Source organism: Megalobrama amblycephala, linkage group LG2 (assembly GCF_018812025.1).
Source record: "Megalobrama amblycephala isolate DHTTF-2021 linkage group LG2, ASM1881202v1, whole genome shotgun sequence".
NCBI lineage: Eukaryota > Metazoa > Chordata > Actinopteri > Cypriniformes > Xenocyprididae > Megalobrama > Megalobrama amblycephala.
The window spans coordinates 15,090,013-15,111,834 of NC_063045.1; the positions used below are offsets into that span (position 1 = coordinate 15,090,013).

At 36.1% G+C, this 21,822-nt stretch overlaps 1 protein-coding gene and 1 long non-coding RNA gene across 15 annotated transcripts in view; one reads left to right on the forward strand and one right to left on the reverse strand.

Moving 5' to 3' along the window:
- celf5a (cugbp, Elav-like family member 5a) overlaps positions 1 to 11,364 on the reverse strand; it is a 241,567-nt gene extending 230,203 nt beyond the window's left edge. For 6 of the 14 annotated variants that reach the window (XM_048182970.1, XM_048182960.1, XM_048182955.1 and 3 more), the window contains exon 1: positions 10,864 to 11,363. In XM_048182970.1, the coding sequence (XP_048038927.1) occupies positions 10,864 to 11,221 (358 nt within the window). In that variant the 5' untranslated portion in view covers positions 11,222 to 11,363. Of the gene's footprint in view, positions 1 to 10,863 lie in introns of all 14 variants that reach the window. The other 8 variants (XM_048182969.1, XM_048182964.1, XM_048182959.1 and 5 more) reach the window with 4 other exon arrangements.
- LOC125263775 lies at positions 9,227 to 21,268 on the forward strand. Its single transcript, XR_007183893.1, has 4 exons — positions 9,227 to 9,552; positions 19,734 to 19,795; positions 20,369 to 20,486; positions 20,587 to 21,268. It is a non-coding gene; the product is annotated as an uncharacterized LOC125263775 (long non-coding RNA).
- Positions 21,269 to 21,822: the final 554 nt, after the last annotated feature.

Sequence of the window (21,822 nt, forward strand, 5' to 3'; positions counted from 1 at the left end):
ACTCAATAGAAGCAAATTTAACTCAAACAGCAGCAGATAATAATGACTAAATGCTAATAACTAATCAAAACCCACTATATGAAGACTCTGAGAAAGTGACTTGGGGTCATGAACAGGTAATTCCCAAATGAGACCTGGCCAAAACATAGAAAGACTTGCTGGGACAAACAAACAAGCAAGTCACTTTTGTTCTTTTATATCTATTATTGTATCCGTACCACTAACCCTAAACTGCTTTCAAATACATCAAAGCTTTATGATGTCTCAAATCCTCCCACGAAGGCTCTTTCCAATCTGTGGCGAACTTGATCTTGTAATTGCTCAAAAACCAAATTGGATGCATTCACAATGCATTCACAAAGGATATGCAGAGTAAATTAGTTGCCCCACTAATAATAGCAAAAGAATAGTGTGTGTGTGTGTCCATGAGAAAGAGAAAGTGACAGTAAAACAGATAGCAAGAGAAGCATTTTAATTCTAATCCCATCACTTTAATGCATAGTGTGATTGCAGCCCATAGGCACCAATTGGAATCCAAACACATACAAATTACTGCCCTGCTGTTGCATACCAGGCACGCAATTTTGGGCTGCATGATGAAATTATTTGAAACTCGACATAAAAATATCAGCCATGGAAATGGCTGACGCAGCACCCTAAGGACAGAGTGTGGAAATGATCTACCGCATTGTTTGATAATAATCTCTATTGTTTGATCAAATGCGTTTTAAAAATTAACAAAGGAAGCTGACAGTTAGTAGGCAATGGATTTTATTTTACATTTTAAGCTAATATAATCCTTTTTCTATATGTAGCTGAATGGTTTCTGATAAAACACTGAATGGGAATATTAATAGAATGTGGTTCAAAAACCTGATACAACATTGCAAATCTGGGATTTTTTTCCAATTTAAACCTTCATGTTTTATTTATCATCTGAAACGTGCTGCGACTTGTATTCCAAAGCAACTTATATAATGCAATTAATGTCAAGCACACAAAGAATGTGCAAATTTGGATTTGTGTGAATGAGAGAACAAAGGAAGCTGACAGTTAGTAGGCAATGGATTTTACTTTAAATTTTCAGCTAATATATTCCTTTTTCTATATGTAGCTGAATGGTTCCTGATAAAACACTTCACTGCATGGGAATATTAATAGAATGTGGTTCAAAAACCTGAACCAACATTGAAAATCTGTTTTGTTTTTTCCATTTTTTGGATTTTTGAAAATTTGTGGACATTTAAGTCAAATGTAGCTACTGCTAGCAAAACTGTGTGCCTCTGTTCCAGGACAAAAATGACATCTAACCCCCGTGCTAATAAGCAATCACACAGACAGAGGCCCATGAGGCCTGCAGGTCTGAGGAATGGCGTAAAGCTTCATGGGGAGGTAGAGAGGCTTAGCAGTAATTAAGCAAGCTGAATCGAAGGTGCCGCTCACTCCCTCCGCTCCTGACAGCCCCCATTTGCTGTTTTTTTTAATAGTAAAAGCCGAGCAGTCACACCACTGTTCCTGCCCCCCTTCATAATTGTGTGCAAGCCCTGAACTGTGAGGTGCCTGTTACAGTAAGTGTGAAGGTCTTGGCGCTAAATCTGCTTCCGTGCCCCTATTCTCCACGTTCTCGCCTGAGCACTTTGCAACTTCACGAGCACTCCCGTCATTCACACCTCCTACTCTTTCCTGACACGTTCAAGTTTAGCTCTGAGAACAAAGGACTGAACTTAAAACTGAAAGAAAAAAAAAATGAATAAAGAGGTGCTGATTCAATCATAAATCGACATGTAAATTTTTGCATTCATATGTTCTACAAAGCATCTAAACATAGTATTACTATAGTAATAACAGTAAATTATGCATAGTTACAAGTAACTTACTCTTAACCAAACCCTAACCCTAACTGTAACTCTATAGTAAGTACTGTAGTTGACTAATAGTACTCAGTACTTATTTGAGTAATTACAATGTAACTACGGCACTGTAAAATAAAGAGTAACCATTTATCCAAATGCAAGCGGTGTCGCTTTCAGTGTCACTCGTAGTTAGTGCATATCATGTAAAACGCCTTAATGCGCTGACCGCCTCCTGTGAAAAAAAGCATATGGGCTTGATTTCCTCCGAACCTCTCTCTCTCTCAGTCACTGTCCAGACAACAATATTGTCCCTGCCCTCGCCTAATTACTTTGTAATGAGTATTGTAATATAAGCGGTGCGCTAGCGTAACCTGTAAACCTTAATTAAGACAGCCACCTTTAAATGTGCTCAACCTCCATGTACTAGAGCAAAACTATACGCACATCATCTAACATGGAGCTGGAGCGGCAAAAAAATACATATTTTGGAAATTATAAATTTGTATTCAGATTATAAATGAAAGTTAAATCAGTCTTTGTGGGAAATGATGCCTTGCTTGCACACTGAAAATTTATAGCAGTTCTGAAAAAAATGATGCAAACAAAATCAGCAACTGTATAAATAGTGGAAAATTTTGACTGTGGATATGAGAAAGCGTCTATGCATACTGAAAAAAGTGGCTTCCTATTATATGCAAGAGTTGTTTGTGATAGCAAGACTGAAAATAGGTCTAGATCAGCTATTGTGTTGTGAATTCAAAATATCGAGTGGTGACACTGTCTTGCGGCATGCTGGGAAGTCCTCAGCCAGAAAACTCTGATGCTGCACCGAGTGCAAGAAGGGTACGGCGGAACAAAGACACTTCCTCAGTAGGCTACATCTGTTTCTCCTCGTCTCTCCTCCTCTCCCTCTCTTTCTGTCTTCAGAGGATGGCTGGCATGTGAGCAGTGATGCCAGCAGTGGCAGCTTAACCTATTTTCGGAAATACCACAGATTTCTATTAATAGCCCTGCTGAGCAGCAGGCCTCTCCGCACATCCCCGACGGGTCCCACAAACCCACTGATAACATCCTCTCCCAGATCACCTTTCATCCATGCTCATGTCACAGCATCACTTCACAATACTAAAATAAAAACAACAAGAATATTCGGTAAATTTCTAGCTGTAAAAGGGATATTGTGATGAAGCAATCTGGGAAGTTTCTGGTGAAATTCTTCAACAATGCCTGTCCAATTCGAAAATTAAAAAAAAAAGAATTTAAATACATAAATGGGCTGCAAATTTACATAGGCCTATTTGTTATACCCAATAATTAAATCTAGTATTAGTATTTTCCATAATTGACTCTAGTGGGTGCTAAAAAAAAAATTAAAAACAAACAAAAAAAGTTTGGTTAGACACTACAATTGAGCAATCTTCTAAAACAAACACTTACAAACTTTTACGAATCCTCTATTGCACGTTTTTCAACGAGTGGGTCACATTCCATATTTTTTGTTGTTGACGTCAAAGCATCAAATCAACACGCATCTAATCAAAGGGTATTCTGCGAAAAATTACCTACCATTTGTAAAAGGAAACAAAATCAAACTGACATTGGACAGGTAGTGCGACACCCTATAGAAAACATGAACAAAATTACACAAATCAAAGAACCCAAGTTAACTTAAAATTGGTTTGTGTCAAACATAATGGGTTTTGTTGGTTGAAACCACTGAAAGTCAATTGAGAAACCAAACTCAACCCAAACAAAGTAAAACTTAAAAGAAATACTTTTTCACCCTATGTAATGTTAACAAGTTACATATCATTGGGCCTATTCAATACTAAAACAGCTGTTAAAATAAACAATTTTGGTACTGTGTTGCGTCGTGACTTGATGTCCAGCAAAACCAATTCAGACCTGATAGAATTACACTTTGGGTACGAACACCTACAAGTACTAATGCGAACCCGATGTTTATGCACAGTCTCATCCTGTCATACTCAACATCGTGACGGCGTCCCACATCTGCCCCGCCACACCTCCCCTTTCATATTAAATCCTTTTGTTTCCGCCCTTTACTGTCTGCCGGAGTGGATCTGGCTCTCCCGTCCTGTCAGAAGAGCCCGTCACTCCGCCGGTGCCTCCGGATTAAAGGCACCATTTGTTTTCAGTGGTTCTGACAATCACTCCATCTCTCTCAGTCTGTTCATCTATTGTGCTTAGCCCTTTGCCTTACTGTCATTTTTCCCTGTCCACTCGAGCTGTCTGTGTGTGCGTGCATGGCATTTGTCACAGCTCTCTGACTGACATAATGGCCATGCCCTCCTTCCTGAGATCAAAGGAAGTGGAAAAAGGCTTTTCTGCTCAAATTCCAACAAGGCATTTACATATTTCCAAGCCGTTCTCATCAACGCCAACAGAATCTTTCTTTCGCTGTTCATTAGTCAACCGTGCTGAGTGTTGATTTATTTTCCTCTCGACAATAAATCTTTCGTTCAGGAAGCTCCAAAAACCAAAACAACAGTTCGACTGCAGGAAATGTCGGGAAGAACAGTCTTGCTGGTGTATCATACATTTCATTCTCTGTCATCATTTGCTTTACCCTCCATGAAAAACAGCACCTCTGAACTGACCTTGTAAAAGTTTATTGTGTAAAAGAATATACAGAGTAGAGCTTTATCCCAAAGAATTGACCTCCATTTTGAAATGGTTCAAGAAAATCCAGTCATTTAAAGATGAAGTGAGTAATTTATGCACCACTTGTGTCACTAAACAGAATAAATCAAGCATCTTAAACCAGCTGGTTTCTCTGCCTGGCCGATGTACAATTGGTTTTCCATTCTGACCAGCTGAAAAATGGTCAAAATCTCTCTAAAATGAAGAATAGTCTGAGAGACAATCTAAAGCCAGGTGCACACTGTGCCATTTATAATAGTCCTTTACGATTGTTGCTTGTCAGACTGTACAAACATGATCCTCATGTCAGAGTGTGGGATCTCAGCTGTCCTATATGTCAAACCGTACGACAGTCTAGACGTGTTAAAAACGGACGCGTGCTTGAAAACTTGTCCGGAGTTTTACATCATCAACTTATTTCTTGAATTACATATTAACAATAATTAGGACATGTAGAAATCATCAACCCATACACGTTCGGTGACAGTGAGCTGCATTACATGCGGAACTGAAATGGTGGCTAACAAAGAAATCTCTAGCATTCATTTTGATTATGGCTTGTCTTGAAAAACACGTCAATTTGACGTTCGTCTTAGAACGTCACTGACACTGCCAGAATTTCGTTGGAGGTAAAATTTGATCGCAACGGTCATAAATCGGCTGTCGGTGAACATGTCAAACTAGCAATCAAAGACTAAAGATTTTAGACCAGGATTATAGTAATCTTTTAGGATTCTCAAAATTTGTGACCAAATCGTGGCCAAAATCGCACACCTTTTTTTTTTTCCCAGCTGGTTAATGAATGTTTTCAAACAGTTTTCGTAAACACTTCCCCCCATTTGCCATTGGTCAGTCAAAGAGAACTTATACCATTGGTTGAGCTAATGTTATGTCAGACTCGGGTGCGTTTCCCAAAAGCATCGTTAGAAGTTCCATCATTAGCAGCACAGTTCAACAATTCAATGTTTCCCAAAATCATAGTTCCAACAAACATTTGCAAACAGCATCGTAAAGTTTTGTAGTTGGACTACAGCTCTCAGTTTCTTGTTAGTATGACGTGGACTAAAACGGATCACACTCTTGAGCAAAATATACAAACTAACATGCAGTACAATCTGTATCTCTCATTTTATGTATACATATTTAATTCTACATCTTTTAGTTTGTCAAGAGAATGAAGAGATCTATATGGTTGAACCAATATAGTACAAACAATGGATATGCGAAAATGATACTGTGGTTTTGCAGCGAGTTACATAATTGTGCAAAAAAGCAACCCAGGTCAGAAAAGTAATGTTTTGAAATGAATCCGCCACAGTCGCAAATTTGCACTTTTCACAGAAACTAAGTAATGACTGGTTTACTTTGTATTGTTTATGCATATTAAGCTGTGATAGAAGAAATCTAGCATATTACGTTAGTTCTGGCAGGTCACGTTAGTCAAGCTCGCATCAGCTGACTCAAAGCTGATCCACGTCTACCTATAGGAATACAAGGCCTATCACAGCATCCCTATATATGGTCTATTCAGTACTAATTACCCTCCTCCATCCCCAGCTCCTCCTCTCGTCCAGTTCAGGCCTTCTGATATTCCTTTGAATTAGACTCATTTTCTTGAATTATGTTGTTACATTAAATTTTTGTCATTAAGAACATAAATGATATTGCAATACCTTTATGTTGTTTCGTTCTGTTTACCCTAGGGGGTATTGCTGCTCTTCCTGCTCTTATCCATGCTAGGCTGCATGGATGGTCAGGGAACTCTTGCCCATAACAGAACCATATCGCCAATCCAAACCGTATGCTAATCTTTTACGATAGGGGTCCTGACAGAAAATATTTTAACATGAAAAAGAATTTGTTTAATAACAAGTTTAATACATTTATTTTCTTGGATCCTACAGCAGTGAGATTACAAATTACAGATCAATCTGGTGAGCAGCATGACGTAGAGGGAATCTGTGGGCTTTCTATAAGCAAACACAGCAGACATTATGACACGTTTGAAGACCAACTTATTATCCGCCATAAAAATGGTCACAAGGGAGAGATTCACAGCATCTTAGAATAGCGCATCAATAATTTCGCTTTTGTGTTTTATGTTCGGTCCACAAAACGGACATGTTACAGAAGGTCACTGAACCTCTTTCCTCAGTGGAATGTCTATACTCTATTGTAAGTGCCATCTCCTGATGAATGATAATGGCCTTAAAAAAACACATTTTCCATCTAAAAAGAGCAATAACCTTCTCCGCATAGAGGAAAGTCCATCTAAAAGCAGGTAAAGGGGAGATAAGTGGCCAGGTCACATGAAAAGACAAGTAGCTCAAAGCAAAGCTCGCTGGTAGAGGAGGAAACATCTCATCCTGACATTCAGAGATACGGTTCCTGACAGTAGAGCTGCTAAAGCATTGCATTTTTTATGAACCCGCCTTGTTGCGTATTAAAGTATTTACAGCTGTTTGGATCTATGGACTGTCAGACTAATTTTAAGTCATAAAGAAGCCACTGGACATATTTGACTTCCAGAGGAGAACCAATGACCTCCTCTTATTAAAGACTCCATGAAAATCGCTCGACAAGTGCAGTTTTCATTCCCTTCTACTGACAGCTGAGGGTAGGGGGGATATGACGTCACTGTTAAAATTGTGGATTTCTCTGGATTTAAACATTGTTGGAAACATTTGGGATAATGCAAGTGCACAACTCAACAAAATATAATAACATTGTTCTACAGGTTTTTGAATATTTTAATGCAAAAATCATACATATTGTAAGAAGAGTACTCATTCAAATGAATTACATTTATGAACGTGTTACTAACCCAACATTGTTTCTTGGAAGAACAGACAAATTAGGTTTTATCTTCCTATTAATAAGGGATTTATGATGTAATTTTGCTGTAAGGCATCAGAACTATTTCAATCAAAACTCTTTATAACAGTGGAAATAAAACTACTTTAAAATCACTATTCAACAAGGTTACCTTTACATTTATATGCACTGAAACTTTCTACAGTCTGACTTTCAATTAAAACTGTTTAATCCTTTATAAGATTATTTGTAAGATGTCGGTTTATTACTCAATCCCTCACAAATGCATTAGCACAATAGGTCCCTTGAAAGCAAGTATTGATAATCTATAGTAGCATATGTGAATCAGAGCACAGAAAATCAGACAGCATCAGCTTTAAGTCCAAAGAACCTTTTATATGTTTGTGTATAGTTTTCAAATGTTCTCCATTCCTCTTGCATTGTAAGCCAACACAAGCTTATCCTTGGACATCTTCACCTGCAGAGTGCAAAATGTGCGTAAGAGGCTTTCAAAGCAACAATAGTCTATTTATGCTAAACGCAGCAAGAGATCTATATACCACGCTTGCGTAAGATTACAAATACAGCATAGCAAGTGTCTCCAGGTTTGCAGGCATATCGGTGGGTGTAAAACCCATTTCCAACTCCATATTAAATATAAAAACTTTAATAAAATGCTGAGCTCAACTGATCACAGGTGAAAAGCTTGAAGGGGAAAAGCTCACCTTTTAATACAAATCAAGAGACCGCAATTGTTAGGTCCTTGGAACAGACCTCATAATAGTTGTTCATATTGAACACCGCAGGCTAAGATGACTCCCACATGCTTTAATTGCAAAGAAGCAGCCACTGTAGAGGGACAAACCAAGTGATCCAAGCAACAGCAACCTCAGACAATAACTACAGTTGCTAATCCTCCTCCGTCATTACAGTCATGGTTTATTACCACGCTTAGCAAACTAATGCTGTGTTTTCCTCTGTGGATTAGTGAGCGGACTTAGAGCCGAAACATGTTCCCCCCTTTGAAACTATATGATCCCTGTAGTCTGAAGAACTCTCAAAAAACGAAATTAATGATGAAACAGATGCACAAATGTCTTGTTTTCACAGCTAAACGGCTTATCTTCAATGAAAATTTGCAAATTGTATACTTTATGTAATGCACGACTATAGCACAAAGATTCATCTGTTGCACTCCTTCGTAACATTTCGAATGAAAAATTACATTAGCATCCTCAGCGACGTTTTAGCCAAACATTTAAACAACCTTGGGGTCTACATCACCAATGCAGTCCATATTGAGACTACTCGCAAGACTGCACAATCTCTATAAGCTGACAAAAAGTGTATGTAAATATTTGCTGACTTGTTCTTATCTTCACATCCCCTCATAGAATAATACATAAGATGAAAAGAAATTCCATCCTGAAGAACCAATTCTCTGTACGATCCTTTAGAACTCATTTTCAGTTCCTGTCCCAAAGGCAGCTACATCACAAGCACAATCAGGTAGTTTTAGGATGAAAAAAAAATGGGCCTATGATGTTGTAATCTGCCACAGACAGCAAGTTCAACTAATATGTACACAACCACTCATATTATACATAAAAAACACAACTATTCAGTAATGACCTCAAATTGCAAGTCTTACCTATAGGTTTTAAGAATAATGGTTTTCATTTTATGAATTAAACAAGCCTGTAAACTCACATCCTTCTGTTTTTACCAACACAAAACACAGCGGTTTTAAAATTAACATTTGAGGTACAACTGTGTGTAATTTATGCAGAAAAAAAAATGTAAAAGTCCCAAGTAATATTAACCACAGACCTACATTTTACTTATAAATGGAAAATCACCATTATAAAACCCCATTGGAAATTCCTGAGGGAACCCAATTGCTCCAAAATGCAAATTCACTTCATGGGTTTGAAACTACAAACTTGTAGACGTCTAATTAATGTGACTATTCAGCTCACAGTAATAATGCACTAGATAAGGTGTATCCACATAAGCTTGACATCCATCAATGCCCAAGAGGACCATCCTTATTGAGAAACAGTCAGCTGAGATTGGATGCTCCCTGGTGTTTCTGTTTCTTGTATTATTTGCTACACAAGTTAATTCTCCAAATAATACAATAATTTACTACATATCAAAAAGAATAGGCGCGTGAGCACATCTAGTCAGAAATGGCGCGCTTTCACAACGGTCGATTGTGGTAAGTAGCTACTTTCTTAAGTTCCCTCTGAAAGTTCCTTCTCATTTTTCATGCAAATCCTCTCTAGAGCGTAGCATTTGTTATAGATACCTAAAATCAAGTATAAAATTAACATTTCGGCTCGTTTTCCCGACCTTAACCGTTTGGTTTAGTTCAGTTTACCCAAATGAAAACGCACAACTCTTGCCCATGAATCATTACTCTGACATGTTCAACACATAAACCCCATATGAAGCAGGGCTTCTCATGGGGTAAATATCGTGGATGAACGCTTGAGCAAATATAACCTTATTAGCATAATTATAAACACACCACTGATATGAAGCCTGATAGTAACTGACACTAAGACGAATGTGCTTCCGACACATATCGCTTGAGGAGAACGAATGAGTGTCAGAAGAACGAGATTATACTAAAATAGAGGTTTAATTTTAGTCTTTGTCTTCTTGTTTGAGTGGAATCAATGACGTATTCAATGTCTTTTGTCAAGTAGCACGTCACGCCACAATGTAGAACGCGCTGTAGTTCGTTATGACGCACAACCGAACGTGTTTAAGCGCAAATATGATCAGTTAAGTGGAGATGCACGTTTTTCTGTGGGATACTATTATTATTTTCGCGTGTTTCATTATACTCTGGCACCTGTTTAGATCATTTAACAGATATATTTTGTAAAATGTTGCTTATTGTGTATTTAACATTTTTCTTGGTATTATATTAATATGCATATAATCATAAAAAAACGCCGGTTCATCTGCGAGAACTGCATATGTCAGACTGCACAACGATGCGCTGGGATGGTGGGAGTATTTCCCCATTGAAAAGGAAATAAGACGCAAAAGAAAGACTCTTTAAATATGAATTTTCTTGTAAGCCTCTTTGCCCCAGTTCCAAAATTAAACTGCCATAGTGAAAGGCAAGGTCCCCAGCCATGTCATATGAGGGACAATACATAACATTCATGCATGCAACAATGCAAAGATTAAAAACTGAGAAGATAAGTTCTCTCTAAACAATGCAAGTGTAAAACAGTGGCTAAACGGGCCCAATATTACAGTTTCATCAGGCTATGGGTTTAATGTTGACATGACAGTGGACCACAAAAATGGCACGTATGATTTATAATAAATATAACAATAATGCATGCGTCGTAATGGATGATGCAGAAGACAATATTAAATTAAAATAAAAAATAAACATAATTACCACGTCTAATTATTAATGAAGCACTAGAAAAGAACACATTATTATAGTGTTTACCACCCAAAAATCGCACACACTTTTAGTCTATTAAGGGAATCACGCGTTTACCTTTGTGCATGCCGGTGTATCGGTCCTTTAATACTGTCAATTCGTGGATTTTCCCAAACTGTTCGAATAATGGTTTCAGATCTTTTTCCTCAAGGTTCCGCGGTATTTGCCCGATAAAGAGTTTTATGGCATCTTGGTCTTTCATGGTGCCGTTCTCCTGATGAATGGAGATGGATTCTGACCCGTTCATGGGTTTAGGAAATGGGATCTGAGCGTACTGGTGCTGGTGCGGGATTAGGAGGAGTGGATGTTGGGTCGGTGCTGCCCCGGGTCCAGTGAAAAGCAGGCTGGAGTAAGCGGGATGGGGCGGCTGTGGGTGCTGCTCCCTTCTTGTCTCAGTCTGAGTGAATCTGGCCATTCTGAGCTGGGAGCAGACTGGATAATAATAATGACAACACACATACACACACAGACACACACACTAAGAGAGAGCGAGCAGTCAGCTGGAAACACAGACTTACTTTCTCGGTGGTACACATACGCACACATACACACAGTCGAAGTGATGTTTAGGGGGTGGGGGAGACGCCGCGCCATTTGTTGCTCCAGAGCGACACCCAGTGGCCAACGCGTGCCATCAGGCCCACAGTGTGGATCGCCTAAAACACTTCAGTTTTTGAAACATACGAAAATGTATTTGTGATTTACTTTGATAAGCAATTTAGTAGCCATGCTGTTTTTGCGGACATCATAGGATTGACGGTCTATAAGTGATGGCATCTATTTAATTTTATTACCAATGGCAGTTGTAAATGTAATTAAATTTTTAAATGTATAAATGTATCATTATAGTGTCTAAATGTGTAAAACATTATGTTGTTAAAAGGACAATTTAACGTCATGAACAATGAATAAATATATAGACATAAAATAGTGCAACATAATGTAAATAAACCAAATATATAGGCCTCTGTATACATAAATATATATATATATATATATAGAGAGAGAGAGAGAGAGAGAGAGCTGGGTAGATTACTTGTGAATTGTATTCAGTTACTGATTACAAATTACATGACAAAATTTGTAATCAGTAATATAATCTCAGATTACACATTTTTGGTAACGTAATCTGACTACTTTTGGATTACATTTAGATTACTTTTGTGCTAACCCTTATTTGATGTCACATATATTGTAGGATAATCTTGTACTATTTTGACAGATACAAAGATATTCAAAAAAATATATTCTATTTTCCAACAAGAGCCTCAACAGATTCTTTTTAAAGTGCAATGTATGAACAGTTAATACTTCAAAATATTAACACTAATGTACATGTTAGTGTTTGCTGATAGTAACACTGAATAAAACAAAATCACATCTTATGATTTTAAAACATATTTACTTAAAATTATGTACATTTAGAAAACAGCAACATTACAAAAATATTAATACAAATACAAAAAATTTACAGCAATATCACTGCTACATCAAATATTTAATCTATATTTTATATATTATTATTATTATAATATTATTATTATTTCATATATAAATATATTTTCTATATTTCATATATATTCATCTATATTTCATCTATATTTCCCCTCACAGCCGGCAAAACTCAAAGAATCATAAACAGGCGGCAGGTTTATTATGAAAAAAATATAAACATTAAAAAAAATGAAAAATTTGGAAAATCAATGAATTGTGAACAACTTACTTCCATTGTGTAAATAATATGTAATCATGTAATAAAAAAAAAAAAACGTAACTGTAGTCTGATTACGAGTATTTTAAAAAGTAATTTACTCTAATTACAAGTACTTGATTTTTGGAATCTGATTACAAAATCCAGATTACATGTAATCCGTTATTACCCATATATATATTCATATATAAATTATATATATATATATATATATATATATATATATATATATATATATATATATATATATAATTCATATATACTGTATATATATATATATATATATATATATATATATGAATTAAATATAATAAAATCACTTCTCCCAGGTTCTTTTTTACATTTCCTGTATTTTTAACAGAACTTTGAACTTGCTTTGTTAAATATACTTTATGTTCACAGTAAATTATAATTCATACTTTTTAGATAAATTAATAAACAATTAAACAATTTTTCACTTTAGCCTATATAGTAACTTACAGTTAACTAATAAATTAACAGTTAACACTTACAGTTAACGTGTTTAACTGTAGAATCGTTCCATTCTTTTTCCATTAAAATTAAAATTACAAACATTTTTAGAGTGTAGTGCCATGATATCTTTGTAACTTTGAATAAGTAAATTGTACAAATGCCATTTTTGGCCTTTTTTGTTAGGGTGCTTACAGCGTGAGGCTTTCGGCTGAATAGTAGGTAGCCAGAATTATGAGAGTAATGATAGTTTACTCAAAAATCCATACAAAAAAGTGTGCATTTTTGTAATGGAAGCCATGTGAGAATTAATCTCATATATACTGACTTTATCTGTCACTATGGTTACAGGTGTTATTCAAGGCTATTCTGAGAATACAGACGGGAATTGACTTTAGTTGCCTGTCCATAAAGATAGCTTTTGTCTGCTATTATATACAGCACAACTTGAAAGACTCAGCGCAGTTGTCAGTCCCAAATACTGACTGTGTTAATGTAGACATATTTTATAAACCAAAAGCGAACAGACGCAACAATGAGACTTTTGCATTTGTTTCTGTTCTCTTCTACTTACAAAACAGAAGAATGGCCTTTGATCAGGTGGCTTTTATCCATCAAAGTAGCAGCATCTTTAAATAAACCTATTGTTCAGAGTTGTCGTAGAAGCCCTGCTTACGTAGATCCCACCTCACTGACAAAATGCAACAAGAACATCACTTTAAATATCATTGCTTACGAGGAAAGATATCCTTACAGGACATATTAGGAAGTTGTTTAGCTAGACCTGAATAACTTGAGAAATATGTATCCATTTCCATGCATATTTCATGAAACCATTCATGCAAAGTCCCAAACAGTTGCTTAATTGAAAGAATGGTATTTTTAATGCTGCTCTCTAAAATAGCTGTCACATCACTACCCTGGTGTGAATCTTGAATTTGTGGAGAGAATGAGAAACATGACAGGCTTTTGTAAACTGACAGTATTGATGTTTCTAGGAACTAGAAGACAAAGCAATTTCATAACTACAAGTGATGGAGCAATATCTACACTTCATCCTCTTGGCAGGAAGTGGCATTGAACTTTTATATAACCAATCAATACTTGACTCAAAAGGGGCCTTTCAAAATTATATGTGACAGTTAAAAATTGTGCAATATCTCAGAACGAATCAGTTTTTTGTGGGGGTCTTTGTAATCATTTTTCAAAATGCTTTGCATCTCTAGCAACTTTTTTGTTACAAATCTTTTTACTTTTTTTCATGGCTCCAATTTGTTTTGTAAAGCACTTTTTTTTTCACAATCCAATCAATTATTGATATATAAAAGCAAGCATCGCCCTATTTATTTATTTTTGTTGAAATACATTCAATTATAAAAGGAAAATGGTCAAACTTTTCATGTTAACTTTAAATTTATTTTATTAATTAATATTTAAACATTTATGCTTACAATTAAATAATAGCAATAGACACTATAATAATAACAATAGAACTCTCAAACTTTTAAAATTAATTCGAATGCCTGAATATATAAAGCAAGTTCACAATGATATTCATTTTTAATAAACCAAATGAAGAGTGTTTAAAGTCGTGATGAAATGGAATTAGCTAAATATGATTTTTCTTCCATATTTTGACATACATCTGAGTGATTATTATAAAAGAAATAAATCTTGGGCATGCTTTGTGGTGCATTCAAGTCAAGTTAAACACATAAATGCCACAAATTCATAAAAAAACCAGTGGAAAGCTCAGGATTTTCTTTGAGCCTTGAACTTCACGAGTTAGGAGCGTCAGTGAGAAACATGTACCACAATACTTATAGGTATTTAGCAGTGACGTCAGGCTTTTTTATTTACAACAAAACAAGCTAATTGCCTGCAAAAAAAATATACTAGCATTGTAATATAATAATATGTAACATAGAGCTGCACGATTAATCAGTAAAAGATCACGATCTCGATTCAAACATCCATGCGATCTCATTCCTAAATGACAACGATTCGTCTGTGTCTACTAAACCTTTGACAAAATCACGCTGAAACATTCAAATTGTGACTGTTAAAAATATATATTTGTCATTGAATTTTACATTCAAGAGATTAGTTCAAAAATGCTGATTCATCGATTAGCCTAATGAAACAAGTGAAGTATTTATGAGTGAGTCATTGATCATTCTCTTTTTTAATTAATTCTTTCAGATTAATTAAACATTTTTAAATAGACAGCAACAATTAACATCATAATCATGTTTAGAATTGTGATCTCTATTTGAAACAACAGCAAAAAATCATGACAAGAATCGTGTGCAGCTCTAATGTAACGATAAAGTTTACAGTTGCTTCCTAAATTATATAAAAACATAAAAGAGCAAAACACACCTGATGCACATTCTTTGTTCTTAATTTTTTAGTAGAGCTTTAAAAAAAAAAAAAAGATGTTTTTTTGTGTAGTTAATTAAGAGAGGGTACACCGCCATCTTGCTCCGACAAAAGTGACTTGAACCAAATAAGAGATTGTGTATAATGATGAGAAGGTCTTACCATTGGAGAAAGCGTAACAGCTAACTTAATCATGTGCGGCACCTCTCAGCCTATCGTGTAATGGCAGTGACATCAGTGCCCGCCGTTCAAAGCTCCTTCCCTGTGTACCACCACAGCCGGAGCCTTATCATTAGCCGCTACGCTTTTTTGTTTAAAGGTTGCAGGCTTGCCTTCCGGTGGCTTTTACACAACATCTATTGTTCTGTCTGTTAAACAGTAATGCGGCACATTCGCTGTTAGTAATGCCATAAATGAGTCCTACCTGTCGCAACATTCCCTGTCTGCCTTCACTTAAAAAAATACATTTTTATCAAGCTAAAATCTACATATAGTTCCCAACGAAAGTATTGTTTAGTGTAAAACATGCTGAAGATTGACAAACAGGCAGTCCATTAATTAAATGATTAGCTATTTCCCCCCAAAAAAGCTGTTTAATCAGCATAGTGAAGCCTCTCATCCATTGACATCCATTCAAAAAACAGCCTCTGGGTCTCATTCCCTGTGTACCGCCACAGCCGGAGCCTTAGCATTAGCCGTTACGCTTTTTTAGCTAAAGGTTGCAGGCTCGCCTTCCAGTGGCTTTGACCAAAGTCCCTTTCTAGGAAAGTCTGTTCACTCGGCTGCCATATTTGCAACACCTCCAGGCAGCTATTTCGGCCATCCAAGACCAAGTCCTATCTATTGGAATGGAGGAATCCTGATATCTCAAAAACTGCCTGGAGAACTCCCAATTAATTTATATATTTCAAATCAGCAACAAAATCTGACTTTAACCGTCCCATAAATACGGAAGAGGATTAGGGCCAAGCAATAATAAAAAAATAAAAAACATCTCGAGAATAAAGTTGTTAAATTTCAAGAAAAAAGTCTAGATAAAATGTTGAGAATAAACTCGTTAAATTTCGAGAAAAAAACTCATTAAATTTCGAGAAAAAAGTTGAGATAAAATGTTGAGAATAAAGTCATTAATTTACGAGAAAAAAGTCATTAAATTAACAAATTCATTCTCGTAATTTAACAAATTTGTTCTCGTAATTTAACAACTTTTTTCTCGTAATTTAATGAGTTTATTCTTGTAATTTAATGACTTTATTCTCAACATTTGATCTCGACTTTTTTCTCGAAATTTAACGTCATTTTTCTCATAATTTAACGAATTTGTTTTCGTAATTTAACGACTTTATTCTTGTAATTTAATGAGTTTATTCTTGTAATTTAATGACTTTATTCTCAACATTTTATCTTGACTTTTTTCTCGAAATTTAACAAGTTTTTTTCTCGTAATTTAATGAGTTTATTCTCAACATTTTATCTCGACTTTTTTCTCGAAATTTAACAAGTGTTTTTTTTTTTATTATTGCTTGGCCTTAATCCTCTTCCGTATGTAAATGTTGTTTCTTATGCTAAAGCATTAAAAAAGCTTATTTTTCAGCTAGACAAGCCAATGCACATGTGTAGTCCTATGCGTGAGTCTCAGGTTTCTATGGGAATCGGAGCCTCTAACTGCAGCTAAAGTGACGCAATGACTTTATCAATCAGCGATTGGCTCTTTTACTTAGAAGGCGGGCCGTATTCCGCCATATTTCACGTTACAGTTTCTCCAATTCATAACTAATAGCAGTGAACAGTCTTTATATATCTATTGTCTTTGCTTGAATGCACCTGACGTCATAAACCCGACTTCCTAACTCGTAGATACCAACTTCACAGGAGGACTTGAATGCACCATTGGTTCAGTCCATTGGTTGTTGATTGGATGGAGGCAGATCTGAATGCGAGCTTGCAACTGATTGTAAGAAAGGGGTGGAACTTAAACTGACAAAATTATTGGAATCGTCTGGCATACTTCACCAGGGAGAAGATAAAGAGTTAAATTTTGATATATAAAAAGAAATTATGAGGTAAAACCTGTATGTTGAACTGTTCACAATAACGATTACTGAGATGCATTTAGAAAATAGATCATTAGATCAATAGATCAATAGGTTCATTTCCATTTCAGGCCTTCATTTCAGACTTTAAATAAGTTGGTGGTGATGCAGTATGTGCCGGCTATTTTTAGGGCTGAGTTTGATAGAAGTGTGAGGACTGAGAACTTCCAGTTCATGTACTTTATTGACCACCACCATTAGTATTTCGCCTGGCTGAGGGGGCGTGACAAGAAATCAATGACACCAGCGCTATTAGTGCGAACCGAAGAAGTAGCATTACAATTTAACGTGCGAGCGTTTTTTAGCCGCTGGTTGTTAAGCACTCAGTGGGTGTGGAGAGGCAGTCAAGCTTGGTCTCCCCAGTCTGCAGTAAGTGGCTGGGGCTCAGGGGAGAGTCGTAGACAGCTGAAGGGGGCACTTAACACACCGTGCCACCGCTAACATGAACAAAGATCAGACACAGCTGCAAAAGTGAGTTCATCTATGATCTCAAGCCCACACGGATGCAGCCACACACATAGAAACACTTTGTGCTTCCTCTTCCAGACTACGGCATTTTCACCCTACATCTGTAGAGATTTCTTATTTTTGAAAGTTAATTTATGTAAATATACATAGCCTACCTTAAAGTCTAGACTGCAAAAAAAAAAATAACTTTTTCCATTGTTATTTTTAGTATATTTTTTGATAAGTCTTAGGCTTTGTTTCTAAGTATGTGTATATTGTCCAGTTTTTAAAGTGTTTTTCATGATTTATTTGTATTTTCTTGCCATTTGAGGGGTTAAATTGTATTTAATTATATTTCCATAGATATTTGCATACATTTGAGAAAAATTTTGAAAAAGTATTACTTCTGTTTCTATTGTGAGGTTGGTTTGATTGGCATTTAGGGGCAAGAATAAACTAAATATTTAAAAATGTCAGCCTGCAAAGCATTGGTTGAACTCTAGGGGGAGCCCTATATTCATTTTGAGTCCTGGTGTACATCAGCTTGGTCTTGAATGCAGGGACTAAATGCAATTTGCTGGTTAATACTACATTCAATTATGTGTCTGTAGTTTATTAATGTTGCTCTGCTAACAAAGCATTACTAATCATTTAGCCACGACTTGAACAAAGGGAGGCTTAATGACTTTAGTCTGTCCGGCTTAGAGTACTTTGTGTTTTATTAATTTATTTAACGTGGACATCCTGAAGCTTACCTTAATGGTTAATTCCCTAAAAGCTATGTGGGTGTTTATCACTAAAGCAGAAATTTCCACCTAAGCAAAAATGTACTGTAATTATTCCCTCAAAGGCTCTCGTCTTATTTGGATGTGGTTCAGACATGTGGGTGCTTATGGATCTCCTGACATCAGTCTATCATTTCTGACTGTGATTAAAGTCAGTTTAAGACAGCTGTAGCATGGAAAATATCAAATGGCATACTGTCAAAACCACAATTCATAATTGATGGGAAAGGCAAACAAACTTTGTGCTTTGAGAGTATTTGACAGATTTGACGGTTACTGCTGCCTAATTTTAAGCATAAACAAGTTAAAAACAAAACAAAAATCCGGCAATGCAGTAATGAGACAAAATACGCTTATATTCAACATACAATATATGAAAACAAGTCTCAATATTTTAAGCAGTGTTTCTTCCCAAGAAAAATTAAGGATATTTAGATATTTAGATAACTGGAGGACATGCCAAAAGAGACATTAAACTCATTAGGATTTTTGCTGTGCATCTGGCAGGAAACTTAGACTTTGGACGCTGATTGGCTGTGAAGTGCAAGGATGAGAAGAGACACATCCATGTTTGTCTGCAGTCAGCCGAGACCTCACTACTGACAGAGAACTTTCCTCTAACAGTGAAACTGTTGCAGTCATGCTATAAAGGGGCTCCCAAACCAGTGTAGTTTCAGACATTTTCCAAAACCAAGGTTAATCACAATCATTTTACATTAGGTTACAGTTTAAACACATGGGTGAGCATGGATGTCGAATGGTGTGTAAAACACTCTTCTTTATCAATTTGCAAGTCCACGTTTCTCCCCTTGACAACATCTGTCAGGTTAGCACAAGCGCTCGCTCCCTGAATGTCATCTAGGTCGTTGTAGAAGGGACATGAATCTTTAATTTCACCAAGCTCACCACTTTGTCACATCTGTTGTACTTCTACTGAACTTCTTAACTTTTGCATGATATTGCATCCTTTTGAGATGACAAAAGGCAATCTTCTATATGCTGAGGACAGTTATCATTTAATGTAATCATCTTTTGCAGCCATTGTAAGGGATTTGTTTTTCCCCTGACAGAAGATTGCAGCAGCGGATGGCGACCCTGAGGTACGTCTGTGGTACATCTTTGCTTTCACGTTGCACGAATCAATAGGACCACAAAAGGACTGATTTGAATCAAGTATGGCTTATTAGGGGTCCTTTCATGGGGGTAAAATTGGTCTGAACTACTTGGAATGTCCTAGTAGTCCTATTATTGAGTTGACTCTATAGGAGGCTAGCTTGCAAATGTATGATGAAACAGAAATGACATTTAAAAAGGCAATTGTTGAGCAATTAAAAACAATTTAGATCTTGCATGACTACTTGCAATGATTGATGTACCTCTGAATCAAAAGTTTCCCTCTGTGTGTTTATGGTAACCTGTTGCTAGAAGCTTTTCAGCATCTCCAGGCTTCAGTTGCACCGTGGGTGGCACAGATGCGACTTAAGTGAATTGGTCATGGAAATGATGCAATTTTGTGTAAGAAAGTCTTAAGAGAAATAGCAGTGAATTTGAACATCTGCAGAAAAAGTATATGAACCCTTATGATTGATCATTACATTTTATCTGACCTTCAGCAAGAAAAAACATTGATACTCTTTCATGTTAACTTTTGAACACACCATAAACATTCACAGTGCACGTTGGAAAAAGTACGCGAACCCTTGGATTTTATAACTGGTTGACCTCCTTCGGTAGCAGCAGTAAGAGGATTGTGTAAGAAGATCTTATAAGAGGAAGAGCAGTGAGAAAAAGGTATGTGAACTCTTTGTAATGATCATGACATTTTATCTGCTCTTTAGCAAGAGAAAAAAATTGATACTTTTTCATGAATAAACCATGTAAACATTTGCAGTGCGTGGTGGGAAAAAGTATGTGAACCCTTGACCTCCTTTGGTAGCAGCATTAAGAAGGTTGTGTAAGAAGATCTCAGTGAGTTTGAACATCTGCAGAAAAAGTATGTGAACTCTTTGGAATGATCATTACATTTGATCTGTATATCAGCAAGAGAAAAACATTGATCATATTTCATGCCTATACTGAATAAACCATGTAAACATTTGCAGTGTGTGGTGGGAAAAAGTATGTGAACCCTTGGATTGTATAACTGGTAGACCTCGTTCGGTAGCAGCCTTAACCTGTATGTTTCCTGTAATTGCACATCAGACCTCACAACAGTCAGCGTCTTAGAAAACTATTTCAGGTTAGTCATATTTTTCACACTCTCTGGTTTGAATCGCCCCTTTGAGATCATACCAAAACATCTCAATCGCGCTCAGGTCAAGACTCTGACTGGGATACTCCAGAAAGCGTATTTCCTTCTTTTGATGTTGCCGTGTTGTGCCTTTTTTATCCTTTTTTCCAAACAACTTTGGTCTTTCTGAGCACACAATATTTTTCTCTTATTCTTATTCCTTTACTTCAGGTTACTTTCCTCCTCTCAGTTGGTTTAACCCTAAATGACTCTCTTTTTCTCCTGACAAAAAATTGAAAAGCCAGCTGCGACTTTAATTTTGTTTGAAATCTGTTGATAGATTAGAAGCCTGCACACATCATTGCACTTGAAACAAAAAAAGCCCAATCAAACACCACCAAACTGCCTTTGGTTTAAGAACATCAATGGAAAAATATCCATGTTGTTCAGAATTGACCATCAGGGGTATTATTAAAATAGTAAAACTGTGAGAAACTTTTATAAATTAACTAAATTTGCACGTTTGTTCTTTCATCCTCATTTTGATGCATGAACAAATGACAGCGTTGCAGACGGAAGTGTGGCATGACATCTGAGGAGCAGCGAGAACATCAAGGGAAATGAAATTTTCATGAAGTGGATTACTTAGTATACCAATGTATAAATGTATTCAAATTATCTCTACGTGCAGCTCTTGCTGTCATTTTAACTTATAGCAGAACTAGTACGCACTGCACGTGCATTTCCCATGGGAAAAAATTACATTTTATATTTACATTTACATACACATTTTAAATACAAATATATTTACTATATGTGTGTGTGTTTAGTTACTTACTATAAGTTTAGTTACTGTATTTTCATATATATATTTTGTATCTTATGTATCTTGTGTTC